The 17943-nt window shown below is 38.3% G+C and overlaps 2 protein-coding genes across 4 annotated transcripts in view; both read right to left on the bottom strand.

Annotated features, from left to right (window-relative positions):
- Positions 1-1977, bottom strand: part of strip2 (striatin interacting protein 2) — a 35730-nt gene extending 33753 nt beyond the window's left edge. For both annotated transcript variants that reach the window (XM_083528389.1, XM_083528390.1), the window contains exon 1: positions 1831-1977. In XM_083528389.1, the coding sequence (XP_083384515.1) occupies positions 1831-1854 (24 nt within the window). In that variant the 5' untranslated portion in view covers positions 1855-1977. The remainder of the gene's footprint in view (positions 1-1830) is intronic.
- A 4775-nt stretch (positions 1978-6752) lies between these two features.
- The window catches only part of ahcyl2b (adenosylhomocysteinase like 2b), a 35084-nt gene continuing 23893 nt past the window's right edge, over positions 6753-17943 (bottom strand). The window contains exons 2-17 of one of the 2 annotated variants that reach the window (XM_083528465.1): positions 16712-16820; positions 16309-16452; positions 15884-15984; positions 15703-15805; positions 15523-15617; positions 15307-15413; positions 14130-14246; positions 13913-13976; positions 12722-12810; positions 12417-12487; positions 11051-11145; positions 10807-10905; positions 10128-10196; positions 9867-9945; positions 9015-9135; positions 6753-8897 (exon numbers count right to left, since the gene is read on the bottom strand). In XM_083528465.1, coding sequence (XP_083384591.1) covers positions 8891-8897; positions 9015-9135; positions 9867-9945; positions 10128-10196; positions 10807-10905; positions 11051-11145; positions 12417-12487; positions 12722-12810; positions 13913-13976; positions 14130-14246; positions 15307-15413; positions 15523-15617; positions 15703-15805; positions 15884-15984; positions 16309-16452; positions 16712-16820 — 1470 coding nt within the window. In that variant the 3' untranslated portion in view covers positions 6753-8890. Of the gene's footprint in view, positions 8898-9014; positions 9136-9866; positions 9946-10127; positions 10197-10806; positions 10906-11050; positions 11146-12416; positions 12488-12721; positions 12811-13912; positions 13977-14129; positions 14247-15306; positions 15414-15522; positions 15618-15702; positions 15806-15883; positions 15985-16308; positions 16453-16711; positions 16824-17943 lie in introns of both variants that reach the window. The other variant, XM_083528464.1, reaches the window with a different exon arrangement.

Genomic DNA, 17943 nt, shown 5'->3' with positions numbered 1-17943 from the left:
ATATCATTAGCGCATGTCAAATAACGGCAATTGCGAAGAAATAAAAAGGCAGTTCATCACAGAACCATTCAGCTGCATGTGCAATGAACTTACACAGTCTGTAGCCGGGTCTAAACTTGGATCACTCTTCTCAATCAGATCTCAAAACAGCAGCTGAGAGTAACGCAAGTACAGAGGCATCGGGCTCTAAGAACAGCACTACCAACCCCCTTCTTTATTTTCCATAAATACCAAACATCAACAGCACTAGTACACACATTAGCAACAGCACTGGCCTGCATCCAAAGGCTCAATGATCCTATTCCTTCGGTAATATTCCATCTTATGTGACCTCTGAATAAGATGCAATCAGTCCTATTTATAGGAGTCTAGGGATTAGTCTATTCTGCAGCAGCAAGTATAATTTAGTCAGTGGGTTTGATGGGAGGAATCCATAAATGTGTTATGTATTTACATTCAAATCCCTTTTGCACTGTATGAGAAAGTCAAGCGTAAAGGGTCAGAACTCTCCAACTCCTTTATAGCCTTCATCCTGTATCTTCATCTGAAATGGTGGAGGGAGAACTGCAGCTATTTCTTTAAGGAAAAACATTGCGTGAGCTCTGGAACACAGGAGGTGATGCAAAAATACACCGTGTACTCAGAGACTCATATCTAAAGAGCTACTGGCATGTTTTTCGGGGGTCTGAGGAAGCCGAAGAACCTGGATGAAGCCGACACAGACACAAGGAAAACATGAAACTTCACACAGACAGTAACCCAAGCTCAGGAGACCCCTGGAGCTGTGAAGTATCAACACTACCTGCTCCGGGACAATACAATCCACCATTATAATAATAATAATAATTATTATGCTTCTGATTTTTGAGCAATCAAATTCATGAATTAAATTATTAAAAAAATATTTCAGTATAGATTTTTGGTAAGTATAATTAATAAAGGCACCACGCTGGCACAGCAAGTCACATTGCCTCCTCACATCTCCAGAGTCCCTGGTTCAGTCCTTACTTAATCTGTGGAGATTTACATGTTCTCTTAATGCTCACCTGTGTTTCCTTTGGATTCCCTAGTCTCCTCCTGGAAATGGGCTGGCGTACCATTCGAGATGTAGACCATACCTATGCTGATAGGTTCTGGATCCACTGCAACCATGACCAGGATATTGAAAATGAATGAATGAATTAATCTAACCCTAATCATACTGCAGGAAGAGATAAAGCCTGTGCTCTCATGTAAAAGCTTTATCCTATGGAGAATTCCTTTACCGAGTCACAGGAGGTTACTAAATGATGTGCTGTAAAGGCATTCGAGTGTTTCAGACATCCAGGCTTGACCTTGTAATGTAGTGGAGAGGGGCTTTCGATGTAAACACAGTGACTCTGACCATGAAAGAGCAGTGACTGAATACTGAATGAAGAAGCTGCCAAATCAATGAATACAATCTGCAGTTACACACCAATCCATGTATCTAGAGGTACATTACACCTGGCACTAAAGATGGTTCTAATAAAAACATATTGATTTTACGCAGTAGGGTTGGACAGACAGGCTCAATTAATGGGTCCCACATGACCCTACTGAAGTCCCGCAGTCCCACCATCGTTCATCTCCACTGGAAAATGTGAGATATTAATAGCGCTCACACGCCGTGTCGCCAAAATAAGAAGTCTAGCTGCATCCGTAGTGGAGCAAGGGCATTTAAAGCTGCCCCAGCAACAACCACCAACACACACACACACACACACACACGTCCCGATTCTGCTGATTCCTGATCCACTCCTGCGTGCACCGCGGAATAGGTTGGTCATAAGGTATAAAACAGACACGTACCTCCATGTCGTCCGACTGCTGCATGGCTCGTGCGTGCGTGCGTCTCCGTGTCCCCGCGTCTAAGTGCGTCTCCGCGATCCGTCTCTTCTGCGCGCGGACCTTCACACTGACCTGCGACACCGCCGCCTGCCAACTTCAGAAATCCGCGACGATCTGATTGGATGTCGAGGCGGCAAGTGGGCGGGGATTTACTATCTATCTATCTATCTATCTATCTATCTATCTATCTATCTATCTATCTATCTATCTATCTATCTATCTATCTATCTATCTATGAATAAATGTGCTATTAAACCAAATTAAACATCTTTGGTTTACATTTTAAAAATATTTACATTATACACCATATACACTATATTGCCAAAAGTTTGTGGACACCTCGTCATTAGTATGGTATGTGCTTTTTGAGCATCACATTCCACATTTAGTCTCATTTTGCTCTTATAATTCCTTCCACTCTTCTGGTAAGATGTTCCACTGGATTTTGGACGGTGCTCGTGGACATTTGTGTTTATCAGCCGCAAGTGTGTTAGTAAAGTCAGGTAGGGTGAGGAGGCCTAGGGTGCAGACAGCGTTTCAATTCATCCCAAAGGTGTTCAGTAGAGTTGAGATCAGAGTTCTACAGCAGGCCACCCAAGATCTTCCTCTCCAAACCATGTAAACTAGATCTTCATGCTTTGTGAACAGGGGCATTTAAATGCTGAAACAGGTTTGGGTTTCCAAGTTCAAGTAAATGGAAAATGTTATTATACCGCATGCAAAGACATCCTAAAAAATTGTGTGCCTCCAGCTTTGTGGTAAGAGTTTGAAGAAGAACCACATATGACAGGAAATGTCAGGTGTACCAATATTTTTTGTCCATAAATATAATAAGTATGGAAACCTTTGGAAACCATTTAGAAGCACTTGGAAAGGCACATTTGACAATTATCTATTTTTATGTGTGACAAAAAAGTGTGTATTTCATATCAACAACACTAATTGATAGGAAAACATCATGGTTTAATTAATACACGACTCAGTAAAAATACAACAGCCCTGTAGAATTCTCTTATCTGATTGGTCAGAAGATGTTGATTAGTTATCTCTAACAGCAGCTCTGCTAGTGCTGTAGTTCAAATCACAGGTTTATATAAATAGACAGAAGTCCAAAAGGAATATTGGCACAGGTGGACCACTGCATTAACCTTTAATTAGGTCAGCTTTGTTTACAACATCAGAGCTTGAAAAACACTGATTCTGGCCCTGAGCCTGTCCACACAGAGTATAGCACATTTGAATGGTTTCCCTTCTGTAACACACGTACTGGCATGACTTGCAACCTTAACAAAACACCAGCTATAAGTAATAAAAGATCTATGGTCTGTCTGAAGGATATTTACCAGACAGATTTTAAGACATTAGAAAGGAAATTAAATGTTTTGTTTATTTCAGAAAAAATGATTGTCAGGTTTCACATTTACAGTTAGGACCATCTTACAAAATGATCTGGAAATAACCTTTAAATATTATTAAACAGAACTATTTCGCATCATGGCCATTCAGGATTGTTGGAGGTCCCACCTGACTCAGGCGAGGGCCTTCCATGTTTGTCCATCTATTATGGCAGCATGTAAAATGGTCATAAAAGTTTAAGTATCAGTGAAGAAATGGGGAAAAGTGATATTGGATGAGTCGAACCTGATTGGTCCAGTAGAGCTCAGTAGAGCTAAGTAAGTTTACTAGCCTCGGTGAAGCAGCAACTTCTGAATTTCTAAATGAATTTTATTGTAAATGTTTGTTTTTATAATCCACAGCCTTTGAATATAATTTGTGGATAGTGACTGAAATAAATGTGGTGGAAATGAGCTTTCTCTGCAGGATTGCTTCACTTTACTCTCTTTGACTGAATGAGGAGCTTGGCAAGTCCAAGAAAATCATGGAATAGAAGCATACAGCGAGGATGTGCTTTAAGTACCTTATAAAGGCAGTCTTGGGGGTCTATAGTGGAGCTATATCAGGATAATCCTACTTGACTGAGACCCTGGGTTCAGCACTGCAAGAGAGTATTCATCACAGTTGTCTTGGAAACATCTGGAGATCTGAAGATAGGCAAGACCAAACAGATTTTGTGATCTTCAAAGCCCGATGAATAAAAGTGCAGTGGACATGAATGAAAGGACTGAACAAAGATCTGGAGAAATTCTAAAATCTTAGGCTAGAACATAAAATGCTCCTTGACTGAATTATGTCTAATGTACAGTATTTTTAAGGACATTTTCACATGATCAGACTATATTTATACATACACTCATTGTTAGTAAGGAGCAAATAGCTAAGGAGGATGTAGAATGAAACCAAACGTGCTGGTAATTCCATCTTAATACACATGTACTCCACAATAGACTGAGATGTAACCTAAGGTGGTGGTTTTTTTTACTGAAGCAATTGATCACTTCATACATTTATGTGCTTTTTGAACATCCCTTTTCATATTTAGTCCCCATTTTCTGGTATAATAACCTCCACTCTTCTGGGAAGATGTTCCACTTGATTTTAGTAAAGTCACTTAGCAGAGGTTGGAACTAACGAAGTACAAATACTTCGTTAAAGTACTTAAGTAGATTTTTCTGGTATCAGTACTTTACTTCACTATTTATATACAACATAAATCTGTACTTGCGACTTCCTCAATTTTTAAAACAGGCTAATTACTTTAGTTATAATCCATTTGGTGCACGCCGTTTTCAGTCCATCAACCTATTTCCTGTCATTGCGCAGATTTTTCAATCCACTGGTGTATTATTTCCTGGCTCTCACACACCACAGACGCAGGCCAGATTACGAAGTGAACAACGAGCGTGGCAGAAGGCAGTAGGAAGTATGGGGTTAACGTGGATGAGACAAAGGGAGTCAGTGATGTAAACATGAGTGAGAACAGAAACATTCCTGATCACCTGATCATCATCATCTTTTCCTGCTTGTGTTCTATATGGTGGCTGTTCAGCCTGGATACATTCATTGAGTAACAAAATGTTTGACTTGATGTGTGTTTATATATTAAATTAAGGCTGTCAAAATGCTAATTAATTTTAACGCCACTGGTTTTATTAATGTGCGATTAATGCAGCGTGCATTTCGGTTTGACCATTTTTTATTAAATAAAATAATATAAATAATCTTTACTCAAATATAATAAATAATAAACCCAAACAAAAAAAAATAAATAAATCAGTAAACATTTGTTTTACTGAAGCGCCTGAAGCCTCAAATCAGCACCAAAATACGCCATGACGCTCACATCCGACAATTAACCCTCTGAGGTCGACAAACGCACCAGCGCATTTTGTGGCATCTTTCGTCATAACGCTGAAACAAACTTTACTCTGTCTTTTTTGATCGTACAGATAAGAGCAATACATCATTCGAATCTGTAAAGAATCTATTTCCATTTGTACACACTCATAACAACATTAGAAAAATAATGACAATAGACAGGGGGCGCTCTCTGCCACCTCAGTCATCTCTGCAGACACACAAATAAAACAACCTAAATCTCAGTGAACAATTGCCTCACATACATAATAAATATATGTATAGAATGTTTTTTTAAATAAGCTTTTTAATAAACCAATTCACATCGACTTCAAATATCCACTGATTATGTAATCCGTATGAAATGATAAGAGGTACAGTCTTTTCGCTATCACCTCATTACCGTCCCGTATAGAAACATAGAAAAGTTTGATAATTAACGTAATTTAAAACACCATAATTACTTTTAAACGTTTACAAGAATATTTTGTCTTCATGCTTTATGTTGAGTTTGGTTTCACAAATAATAAACATACATTGCATAAATCTTCAAGATTTTTCCATTACCATGTTTAGCGTATACATTTTTTTAAAAAAGTATTAATTTAAGGTACATTTAGAACAGATAAAAATGTGCGATTAAGTTGTGTTAATTAATCGTGAGTTATCTCATGACAATCATGCGATTAAATATTTTAATCGATTGACAGCCCTAATATTAATGACTTGGCACCAATTTACCAGCGTTACAGAAAAACAAGTAGTAATGGCTACTTTTTACTTAATTACAGGTCAGAGCACAAACTTCTTTACTTTGAATTGAGTAAAAAAAAAAAAAAAAAGACAATACTTTAACCGGTCTTTTAAAACATGAGCATCTGTACTTCTACTTAAGTGAAGGATGTGTGTACTTTTGCCATCTCTGTTGAGATGAATAAATATTTTGAGCCTCGATCTCAACTTCAGTTACCGTTAACAGGATTGTAGTGGGACACACTGAGACTTACATGATCAAGCCTGGACTTTGTGAACTCAGTTCATGGAGTATCCACTCCACAAGCAAGCTGGGAGCACATTCTTTTGCCTCTAAAGTAAGGAATCTGAAGAATGATTAGACACAAGCTTGAAAAATGGAAGTGTAACCTTTACAGATGTACACCCCCCAGGCATGACATTATGACTGCTAAGTGAATAACACTTGTTAGACGGGGGGAATACATTAGGCAGTAAGTGAGCATTTTGTGCTCGAGTTTGACATGGGCCAAATTGTGATGTCTAGATGACTGGGTCAGAGCATCTCCAAAACTGCAGCTCTTGTGGGCTGTTCCCAGTCTGCAATGGTCAGTATCAGTGTAAACCGGTGACAGGGTCATAAGGTGGCAGAGGCTCCATTGATTGATGTGAGGAGCGAAGGCTGGCCCGTGTGGTCCGATCCAAAAGACAAGCAACTGTAGCTCAAATTGCTGAAGGTAATGATCTGTTAATACTGTTTTGGCAGCAAAAGGGGGACCAACACAATATTATTTATACCATTATAAATATCATGCACAAGTCACCTGATGTACAATTCGAACTAGGCTTTCGCACATCAGCGCAAAACAAACCACCTAACATTTTTCTCTGATCCATTTTTTTTTTATGACTTTTATTTTATTCTTTCAGGATACATATTGATTATTGCTCATCTACCATCAATTTGAAATATTTCAACATTGTTTTAACAAAGTAACATTAAAGATTCTCTTATTTGTACTGAATACAATAAATACAGGAGTGGATCTGATTTAGTTCCTACTAAGCTCGTTTCTATACGAGATGCTGGTGTTAACTCGCTGCACATGCTGCTGAAGGAACCACTCATCATGTCAGCCTTACAGAGGCTTGGATCCTGAGTCAACAGCAACACTGCGACAAAACTGACCTTGGGAGAAAACAAAACAAAACAAAGAAACAAAAACAAAAACAACTCACGAGCCCCCTCAAACACATGCAATTATATGCACACCCACACACAGGCAGTAAAAACTTTTTTTTACAGAAATTAAATGAAAAGGTAAAAGACACATTAAGGTCAGAACAAGGGTTGTCGCATAAACACAGACAGATGGAGAAACTGACAGACAGTTGGGCCATTAAATCAAACATGATGATACAGTATAGGTATGTATAGGGCTTCGGTACATAAATCCAACACGAAGTGTATTTGGGGCATAAAATACTACATTAGAGTGACTTCTGAGGGATTTAGTGAAGTTGTAGGTGTTGCAGTGTAGTAATGCGGCGCTTGGCAACACCTCAGGAGAACAAGTGACGTGAGACCTGCTTAACACTGTTAGAGTGAGAATAAAACCAGCTATTTGAATAGTAGAGATGTGTGGATTTTACATTTTAACACTAAAATCTAAGACTTGTGTATTGTTGGTCTCGATAAACTATTTTGCTCTGCGGTAAATGAAGAAAGTGGCACAGGAAGCACAGCTTTGTAGAGTACTAAGAAGCAATTACTCCTTTTATAAAAAGCAACACAGAGTTGATCAAAGATGAAGGGTCACCTGTCATTTTAAAAGTGCAGTGAAATAAAGGGACGGAGTTTGTCCCATTATAGTAAGCCATTAAGTCAAGGCAGTTTTGTTCCAAACACCCCTTAAAACACTGAAATGTGCACGGAAGTCACTCTTGCTTTCACCCAATCCCTCCCATTTTACACAAATCCTTACAGGCTTGTCTGTGGAACTTTGTACCGGCCTGACTATACATTTGGTATTTCATCAAAATAATCTTTACTTCACAGTATATAAATTGAACGCTTCAGTACATTTAACATTACACTAAAATGTGATAGAACATTTAATTTGCTTATATCTATATTAATACAGGATGATTTCATGGGAACAGAAACAGAAAGTAGAAGATAGAAAAATCGTAGTTTTCTGTATAAATATTTAAATATACACCCCTGTGAAGGATCATACAGCCTGAAAGCATTTGCAATAACAATGTGGTTAAGAAAATCAGATGATCGATAGAGGGAATATTTTAAAACTTAATACTGGCTTCATTTCAATACCAAAACTGCAAAACCTCTTTGGGAGACGCACTGAATCTGGCCACTGAAATAAAATGCCCACAGGTGTGATGACCATGGGGTAAAGAGGCTCTGCCCCAACATTTATCAGTATGCAGGAAAAATTGGACTATCTTGTTACGATTAAAAATGGAAAAGACTAAAATTTTAGTAAAAATCAATTGCTTAAAAAAAAAAAAAAAAAAAGGAACTTTTCAAAGATAAAATGAAATTGTATGTTCATCTATAATTGGGTCCCTTGGACGCAGCCATAACCATATCCCAACCCACAAGAAGTAGAAAGTAAAGACGACAGGACAAATGGCATGTCCAACAATCAATTGAAGGTCAAAAATGGTATTTTTTAGCTTTGTCAAATCAGCGTAGCCAACATTAAACAAAAGAATCTCTAAATGGATTACATACACCTAACACATAAATCGAAAGAGAATAAAAGGATGAAATCTTAATAAACATTATGCTAGATGATGGGCCACTAGCAGTAGCAGCTCATAAAAGAATTAGAGTTGTGCTATTTGTAGCAGAAAATAAATAAAAACTGCTGCTGTCATTGCAAGTCATGCCCAAGGCTCCAGCAAATCAGAATCCCCCCCTCCCCGACAGCGAGGCTTGAACCCCAGCTTCCCCTGGATTGATGAGTCTGGCTGTTCTTTAATCTCGATTTTCCATTGGCGAGGTGCTTTAATACCTGCAACAGAGATTAATATAGGTTGGTTATTTTATATTATGTAATGTATAAATGATTTGGTACAGAGAAATCAAGAGCGAACAATACAGGAAGAAGAACTCTGTAAGGCGTACTTGCCTGTAGTAATTTGGCTTGAAGGGTCCGTTTTTGTTTAGGCCGAGATACTTGGCCTGCTCATCACTCAGTTCAGTGAGGTGGGCATCAAACGTGGGCAGGTGAAGACTGGCCACATACTCATCTAAACCAGACATACACATGAAGTCACAAAAAAATGCAGTAAAAAAAAAAAAAGAAACACACATTGTGTGCAGCTTCGTGTTTAAATGCAAGAACCAAAAAAATGTGCATCTTTTTTTCAATAATCTCAGCGTAATATGTGCTGGTGTCTACTGTGCTTAGGATGAGTAACAAAGAATACAGAAAGAAAACCACCTAAGTTTCAATCAAGGAGAGTTAATGTGATGAATGCCTAATTTCCGCCATTTTACTAATAACCTTCCGGATATTTCTCTTGGAAATGAAACCGCTTCCTTCTCATGCAATTACTCACAGCTCCCTAAAGTAAATTTTTAGTTCAAGTGTTTACTGTAGAGGTGCTAAAGTACGGGGTTTGAGGGATGGTTAGATAGAACAAGTGAGAGCAAATGGTGCAGTGAGCACTAGCAGCAGTCTCTGACAGGCTGACCTATATTCAGATCTCTTTGCAAAAGCCTGTACTGGGACACACATGGTTATGCTCCAAGCAGGAGATGGCACACATGCTTAATCATTCAGCACAGTACAGTCTGCTGACAAACCGACAAATCCCTCATGACTACACGCAACACGGCAGGAAAAAAAAAAAAATTCACAAACGTGGGCAAAATACCAGGTCGCTCAACAGTAGGTCTGATTCAACAATGGCTAGTTAATTATATTTATATGTATAATATATAATAATAATAATAATAAAAAAAACGTGCATCTTACCCATCTTTTTGGGCAGCAGGTAAACATCCTGTTTGTAGCGGCCCTCTGGAGCATTGTACAGCTCTATCAGAGCCAGAGCCTGGGGGAGGAGACAGAACTTTGTCACCATGACAACAGTGATGGTTGTATGCATGGGCATACACGTGAGTGCATGCATGCACACACTGAGGACAACGTACTGCCTATGAATAAGCAAGCAACATCATCTCTAATTGAAAGTGGAGCGCTTTAATGTAAGTGTAGCTGCTCTGTGTTTCCCACCTGGGTTGTAGCTGTGATTGACAGGACGAATGTGGGTACAGTAGAACAGCTTAGGTTGAGAAGACGACCCTAAATGAACACACGTGCATTGAGATAAATACATTTTTGGACTGAAATGAGCTACAATACATATGACATCTATATGTTGAGGATGACAAATATAACAGTATATAGAACAAATATAGCGATCACTTTTTATATACAAAAATATTTCTATATAACTCGCTTATTTAAAAACAATTATTAAAAATAAATACGATTTCCATATCTAATTTCTTTCTTTTGAAACATGTGAAATTCACAAAACCTTATTTTCTCTGCTGTACCATGTGATAACTCAATATGAATGCCTGATTTTTATTTGATTCATAAGATTCATATGTAAAATCACTGTAATAATGATGTTATATTGATTTGCTCTTTTAATCTCTGGTACACTACTAAAAGCATAATGAAAGCTGCCAGGATAAACATTGCTCACAGACCCACAACTAAACAATGTTGTCTTTATGGGCAAACTGTGATCGAGATAATTAAAAAATAAATTTATACCAGTAGAATCTTTTTTCCCCCCAGTCTTATCATACTGGCATGTACCAATTATATATAAATTTCAACATCTTGTGTGTTTTCTACAGGAGTAGAAAGGAAGATCAAGTAATCTTGGTTATAACCTCACCTCTGCCAGTAACACTATTCTCTTGCCATCAGGCCAAATCACATGGTCCACCTGTGATCTCACACGCTCCCAGGTCAGCTCAGGGGTCCTCAGACTGGCCTAAAACACACAAAACCAACCATCACATGAATGAATTTACAAATGGGATAAGACACACATTAACATAGTACTATTTGTTTTTACACTAGTACAGAAAGCTGTTAGCCATTCAGTCACACAGGGCTTGAGGTCATTGTTTGCTTACCACATCGATCTCAGTGTTGGAGTGCCCCATGTTGCAGACGATGCAGCCGTTCTTCATACGGTCCAGGTTTTCTCTCACCACCACATTCTTGTTCCCTAAGAGAAACAGAACAATCATTGAATCATTGGTTGCTTCTGCTTTGTACATTTAAACAGAATTATTTATTGCAGACTTATGGCAACAAAAAAAAATAAATCTGCATTGTCATTTTAGGAGCACATTAATAGCACATTATTAAATTTACTAAGCAGCTATTACATAAAAAAAAATAAAAAATAAAAAAAAGTGGTTAAATACCTCGCTAAAAAATGCTTTGCGGAAATAAATCAATAATAAAATAAGACAATAAAATTAAAAAGAGCCTATAAAAAGGTTTTTGGAATATTAGTTGGTTCTAAGAAATCTGCAGGCTGTCCAGCTGATAATCAGGTCAAAGCACATTTTGTTTGGTAAATAAATTTTTTTTTTAATGCTGATTTTCTCATATTAAACTGTCTAATGTGGTTGACACTGTAAACATTGACAGCCTCAGATCGCTGCTCCTGACTGATTGGAACCCAACACAGCCCATCCAACTCAAGGTTCAGTGTTGTATTCATGCTGAGATGCTTTTCTGTTCACCGTGGTTGTAACGAGCTTGTGTGATTTACTATATCTTTCCTGGCAGCTTGAACCAATTCAGGCATTTTCCTCTGATCTCTCTTGCCAACAAAGCACTTACACCCACAGAACTGTCACTCACTCAATGTTTTTTTTTTCTCACACCATTCTGTGTAAACTCCAGAGACTGTTATGTGTGAGGGGAAAAAAACCCCACAGGAGATCAGCAGTACATGAAATATTCATGCCAGTCCATCTGGCAGTAACAACCAGGCCAAGCTTAAATCACAGAGATCACTACATTTCCTCATTATGTTTGATATGAACTAAAGCTCTGGACCTGTATGTGCATGATTTTGTGCACTGTGCTACTGCCATATAATTGGCCGACAGTCCAGTTCAATTCAATTTGTATATAGCTTTCGTCCCAAAGTAACTTAAACATGAAGTCCAATTGCAATTATACATTTTAGAATTAAAAATTAGTCTCTATATGTTTATAAAACTTCCTGAGACAGTATGAGGAAGAAACCTTGAGAGGAACCATACTCAAAAGGGAACCCATCCACATTGACTAACACCAAACTGTTCACTGATGAACGCTTGAAGGCAAAAGTGTTCATCGCAAACTGTTTATATTAATTACAGTCTAAAAGCACATTCTTGGTTTTGTATGGATAACTGTATAAAACAGGCAGGTGTACAGATGTTCCTATTAAAATAGATTTTGAGTATACATATGTACAGAAGTGTGAGGACCACAAACCTGTGCAGGTGATAACAATGTCCACTTGTCTGATAACCTCATTCAGTTTGACCAGCTTGAAGCCATCCATGCTGAGAAATCAAAGAGACAAAGATGTGATGAAACGAGTGATCAAGACACTGTTGATAATAGAACAGGTATCAATTATGTTTAACATAATTGATATCTGTTCTATAATTAACAGTGTGAATGTGTGTGTGTGTGTGGAGAGGATAAAAATACACAATCTCCTTTCCCACTAGTCAGAATCAAAATACATTAACCCCCCACTAGACCCCCCCCACCTTTCATAAACAGAAGCTTACCAGGCCTGCAAAGCACAAATGGGGTCAATTTCTGTGACATACACAACGGCGCCCATTGCCTTCAAAGCAGCACAGCAGCCCTTTCCAACCTAAACAAAAAATAAATAAAAAATAAATCAGGCTGTATAACACACTGACGGACATTTAACGAAATAGTTGGTAAAAGCATGCCACCACCTAGTGGCAATACTGGGATTTGTAGCAAAAGCAACAATCATAACTGATTTAAACTCCTCTCATGACAGTGTGTGTAGTACGAGTTGCATTATCCAGTTAACTAGTGGGCTAACACAGTCACTAATAACTGGTTAATAAAAACAGTAAAAAGGCAGACAGTGAAGATTCACAGGCTGAATGAACATAAATCAGCAAATATTTTACAAAGGATGAAGCTCGTTTCTATAGTAATGCGTAGAAAACTTTCTGTTCAGGTAACAATGAAAAATAAGCAAACTCCAATTTATACTAGATGCCACAAATAAATCACTCGGTGGAAAAATCTTAAAGCTGGAAAAACAATTTGTGGCCTACTGACTTTTAACATAAGTGTGATTTAAGATGTTCTTTAATTTACTCTTTTTTTTTTTCCTTTTTTTTTTTTTTTTATTCTTTCATTTTTAATTACTAATTAACTAGGAAAAAGTTACGCAACTCCCGATGTACATATTTACAAACATTATATACAATATAGATGAAGGTTTGTGGATACCTGACCATAAGATTCATGCATGCTTAATGAACATTTAATCAACATTTGCCATTATAATAACCTCCACTCTAATGAGGAAGATGTTCCAGCTTGTGAAGATTTGGGCTCAATCAGCCATAAGGGCATTAATAAAGTCAGGTACTGATGTAGGGAGAGGAGGCTAATTCATCCCAAAGGTGTTCACTAAGGTTGAGGTCAAAGTTCTTTCGCACGCCACTCAGATATTCCACTCTAACCTCTGTAAACCATATTTTCATGGAGCTGGCTTTGTGCTAACATATTTGGGTCTCTTAGTTTTAAGTAAAGGGAAAACATCCAAAGGCATCCTATGCAGTTTGGTGCCTCTGACTTTGTGCGAACAGTCTGAAGAAGAACCGCATATGGCTGGAAAAGTCTCAATACTTTTTCCATATTGAGTATATAATATAATGTGCAGATATATAATGCCAGAGGATGTCAGTGGGGTTGTGGTTGGTGCTCACCTCTCCGTAACCACACACCACCACTTGTTTCCCTCCAAACATCACATCTGTGGTCCTCTTCAGACTAAAGGAACACACAAAGGAATACAAATATCAGATATGGAAATGAAAATGATTAATAGATGTAATAATGCATTATTAGTAAGAGAACAATGTTTAAATATTATTAGAAACATTGATTATTTAAATGTTTTCCAGCCAGAAGCCATTGACTTACCCATCCAGAATGGACTCACGGCAGCAGTAGAGGTTGTCAAATTTTTGCTTGGTGACAGAGTCATTGACATTCATAGCAGGTACACACAATTTGCCAGCCTTTGACAGTTGGTACAGCCTAGAGATAAGGAAAAAACAGAAAACTATATTTACACATGATAACTACAGCATGTCGCTTCATGAACCAAACAATCTCTAGAGTGTAAATAATGTTTAACTAAGGTTTAACTAGGCAAAAACAGCAATTATGTTACAACACTGTGATTGCTACCAGACCACAGACATTCTGTCAAAATTATAGGTTTCACCGGTCTCATTATTTTTTGCTTTATTTTTTTACACCTGGAAACAAACCAATGTCACGTGAGAATAAGCTGAGCAACCTAATACATTGTAATTGTTGTGTAATCGGTCTTTTCTGAATGTTTGTACACAATGCATAATAAAAAAATACATTAAAATATGTTGATTCTAACAGTTTGGGTAAAAATCTAGCAAAGCTTTCAACTTTTCATGATGCAGTAGTCAGTTGTCACTTACACAAAATTATTTTAAAACCTGTTAACATTTAATAACCGTCTACTGATTTATTAACACTTGCTGACAAGCTGACTGAAACTCACACTCACTCACATTTTTGCATTAGTGGAAGATCAAATTAGGTATAAGTGGCATATAGAAACCAATTTAAGGTTTAATTTAAATAGAAATTTCCCACATCAACCACCATGCATATTACAAAAAATAAAAAAATAAAAATTCAAGAATCATGACAACTAAATACAAGAATCTGCTGCAGAGATTAAACAAAACCATGCAGTATCGGAAAGGCATAAAAAGCTAGAATCTTGCCAGTGCAAAGTGCTTATGTGGTTCTTTTTACATGAATCAGAAGAAAAGAGAAATGTGAGAAGACCTATGTCTAAAACAGTACAAAGCTTCAGGAAACAGTAGAACTCTAATCTCATATTTCAAAAACCTCAGTCCTCTATAACCTTTTCAGTAATAGTACATTATGTACTGTACAACAAGTGTAGCTATTCCCGTTTCCAGCCACTAGATGGCAGACACAGTTTTCCAGCCGGGGACCACTGACATTGAAGGACACCACCAGTAAGACTTTGAAGCAAAAGTAGAAAGAAAATAAGATTTGTATTTAATTTTAAATAACTGCTCACCTGTGAACTCCAGTCACACTTTCCTCGACAATGCCTTTGATCTTCTTGAACATGTTGGGGTATTTCTTATAGATCCAGTGTGTCAGATCTCCACCATCATCCAGAATCTAAAGCAGATTTGACAAATGAACAGTTTGGAGGCTTTATAAATCGGAGGAAATAGTCTATAAAACCCGGTATACAGGTAAGCAGACAACCTGCAGGTTCCCCTCTCACCATGTTGGGTTGCCAACCCTCAACGTTCACACAGCGATCGATGCACCACCAGAAATCATCCTCAGACTCACCTTTCCAGGCAAACACAGAGAAGCCTGCCAAAGAGATGACGGAGTCAGAGAGAATGGCAAAACAACACACAGCTGAATGTGAAAAAAAAAGGGACCGGAGTACACTGACCTCCTTCAGCCAGGGCAGCTGCCACCTCATTCTGGGTGGAATAGATGTTACAGGCAGCCCACCTGCACTGAGCACCCAATGCAGACAGAGTCTCCATCAGCACCTGAAAATATGCAAACATAAAGGACTTCAAATATCAAAAAGTGTATACACTTGTGGTTAAAAGGTACGGACTACTTACAGCAGTCTGAGCAGTGATGTGAGTGCAGCCTACGACTTTAGCTCCAGCCAGGGGCTTTTCTCCCTGAGCTCTTTTCCTCAGAGCCATGAGAGCAGGCATCTCTGTAGAGTTGGGAGTAATGAACGAAACATGTCAGCATAGTTGCTACTTGGTTGTGCTTTTAACCAATAAATGAGAAATACAGAGAGGAGAGGAGATTATGAGTGAGCAGAAAACTCTGGTTATTAGGGGTGAAGTAGGAAGCACCATGTAGTCTGTCAGTGCACACTGAACATATGGGCCCCTCAGCAGCCAAGGAAGAGCACAGCATGTACCACTCCACCCACAGACACATACACATAAAAGTATAAATAATAATATATATATAAATAATAACCACCAGCTCAGATGCTGTTGAATACAATACAGACTAAAGTGGTTTATACCTTGCTCAGCAATTTCGATCTCTCTGCGACCAAACTCGGCCTGCTTGATGTTCTTAATGCAGAAATCTCCATTGCCTTTGGAGTTCTTCTGCTGCTTGTCTCGAGGTGATGTCTCATCATCTGAGCTATCAGTGTAGGAGGCAGCTGGTGAGAAAAGGAACAGTGCATGATCCAAAAATCCACTTAGACTACTAATGGTCTGTAATGAGAGCGTATTTTACTTCTAATTGTTATCCTGTTCTCTCAGAGATCAACCTGAAGATCTGACAAAACGCTTTCCCCTAAACTGAGACCAACACACAAGCAAGATCTCCCGAGAAACCCCTGGCCGTGCTACTCCTGAAATTATAAATGTCAGCTATATGTAATGGCTGAATGAGTGTGTCGGTGTATGATTTTGTACCTGAGCTGTAGCTGTCTGTAGACGACTGAGAGATGGAGCGAGACAGAGAGCGGCGTCCGATCTTGGTGGGCCGTTTGTTGAACTCCTGCTTCTGGTCTGCAAACTGGATCTGCTGCACAGTGCAGAAAAGGAGAAAGAATGAAACTATAACTAGTTTTATAATAACCTAGTACTAAAATATCACAAATTTATTTACTAATCAACTATTTCGAACCTTCAAGCAAAAATTTAAAACAAACAAAACAAAGCTGTACACTAAGACTCCAAAAGTCAAGCTCTCGGAGTTGAATGCTGGTCAATCACAGTGCGCTAATCAATCAAATCTTGTTATTAAAAAAATTTAAGAAAAAGATACAAGAATGTCATTGACCCCATCTTTATCTTTCTTACACATAAAAAAAAACGTTCCGCTGCTTAAATCAATTGCACAGTAAAAGCCTGTTGCCACAACTCTCACTAGTTCTACATTCACAAGATTTAGCAAGGCCTCTTCTCCAAAACCCTACCCTCTGACCAATCAACAGTGCGGGGCCAGGAAGTAGAACAGACCCTGGCTTCTCCAGGCAGAAAAACGTGCCTTAAGGCTTTGCAGAAGCAGTGATAATGTTCCCCATGAGGCGGGTGTCTGTTGGATGTGTGGGTAAACTGATGTTACTATTCATGGCATGGCAGCTGGCAGGAAGAGAGCGGCGTCTATGTTGTGAGAGGATTAAAGTACAGCATACAGAGATAGTGCCTCTGTTTATGACATTATCTGAATGAACAGTGGCCCTCAAATCATTCTGCTCCATCAAGTGATATTAAAAATGGCAGTCTTACTCTAGTCTTATGACGCAAATGATACGTAACATTAATGATTATCCACTGTAATCATCAACAACAAATAAAAAAAAACCGTGTGCATACTGATATGACAAGTTCTGTACTCGAGGTCATTTTTCTGCATATCTGGCTAAAGAAAATATGCTCCGGATTAACGATTAACTCCGTGCTGCTTATTTTAGGCACACTTTACTGGAGATGTCTTCTTCTATTCCAATAGCCGTAAAGCCTTAAATGTTTAGTCTGCAAGTGCGCACTCGTCTAAAATAGACTTCCGTTGGATGAAGCAATGGTTTGTGCTAGATACTCATGATCTGCTAACTACTACTGTGAACATAGCAGTCAGGAAACTGTTAACCCTTCCTGAACCGTCCGTTCCTTTAACAACCGTACGAAACTAAACATGGAAA

The sequence above is a fragment of the Silurus aristotelis genome, assembly GCF_946808225.1.
Source record: "Silurus aristotelis genome assembly, chromosome: 24".
NCBI lineage: Eukaryota > Metazoa > Chordata > Actinopteri > Siluriformes > Siluridae > Silurus > Silurus aristotelis.
Note: the sequence above shows the minus strand (reverse complement) of the source record. Positions and strands in the feature narration are given on the sequence as shown.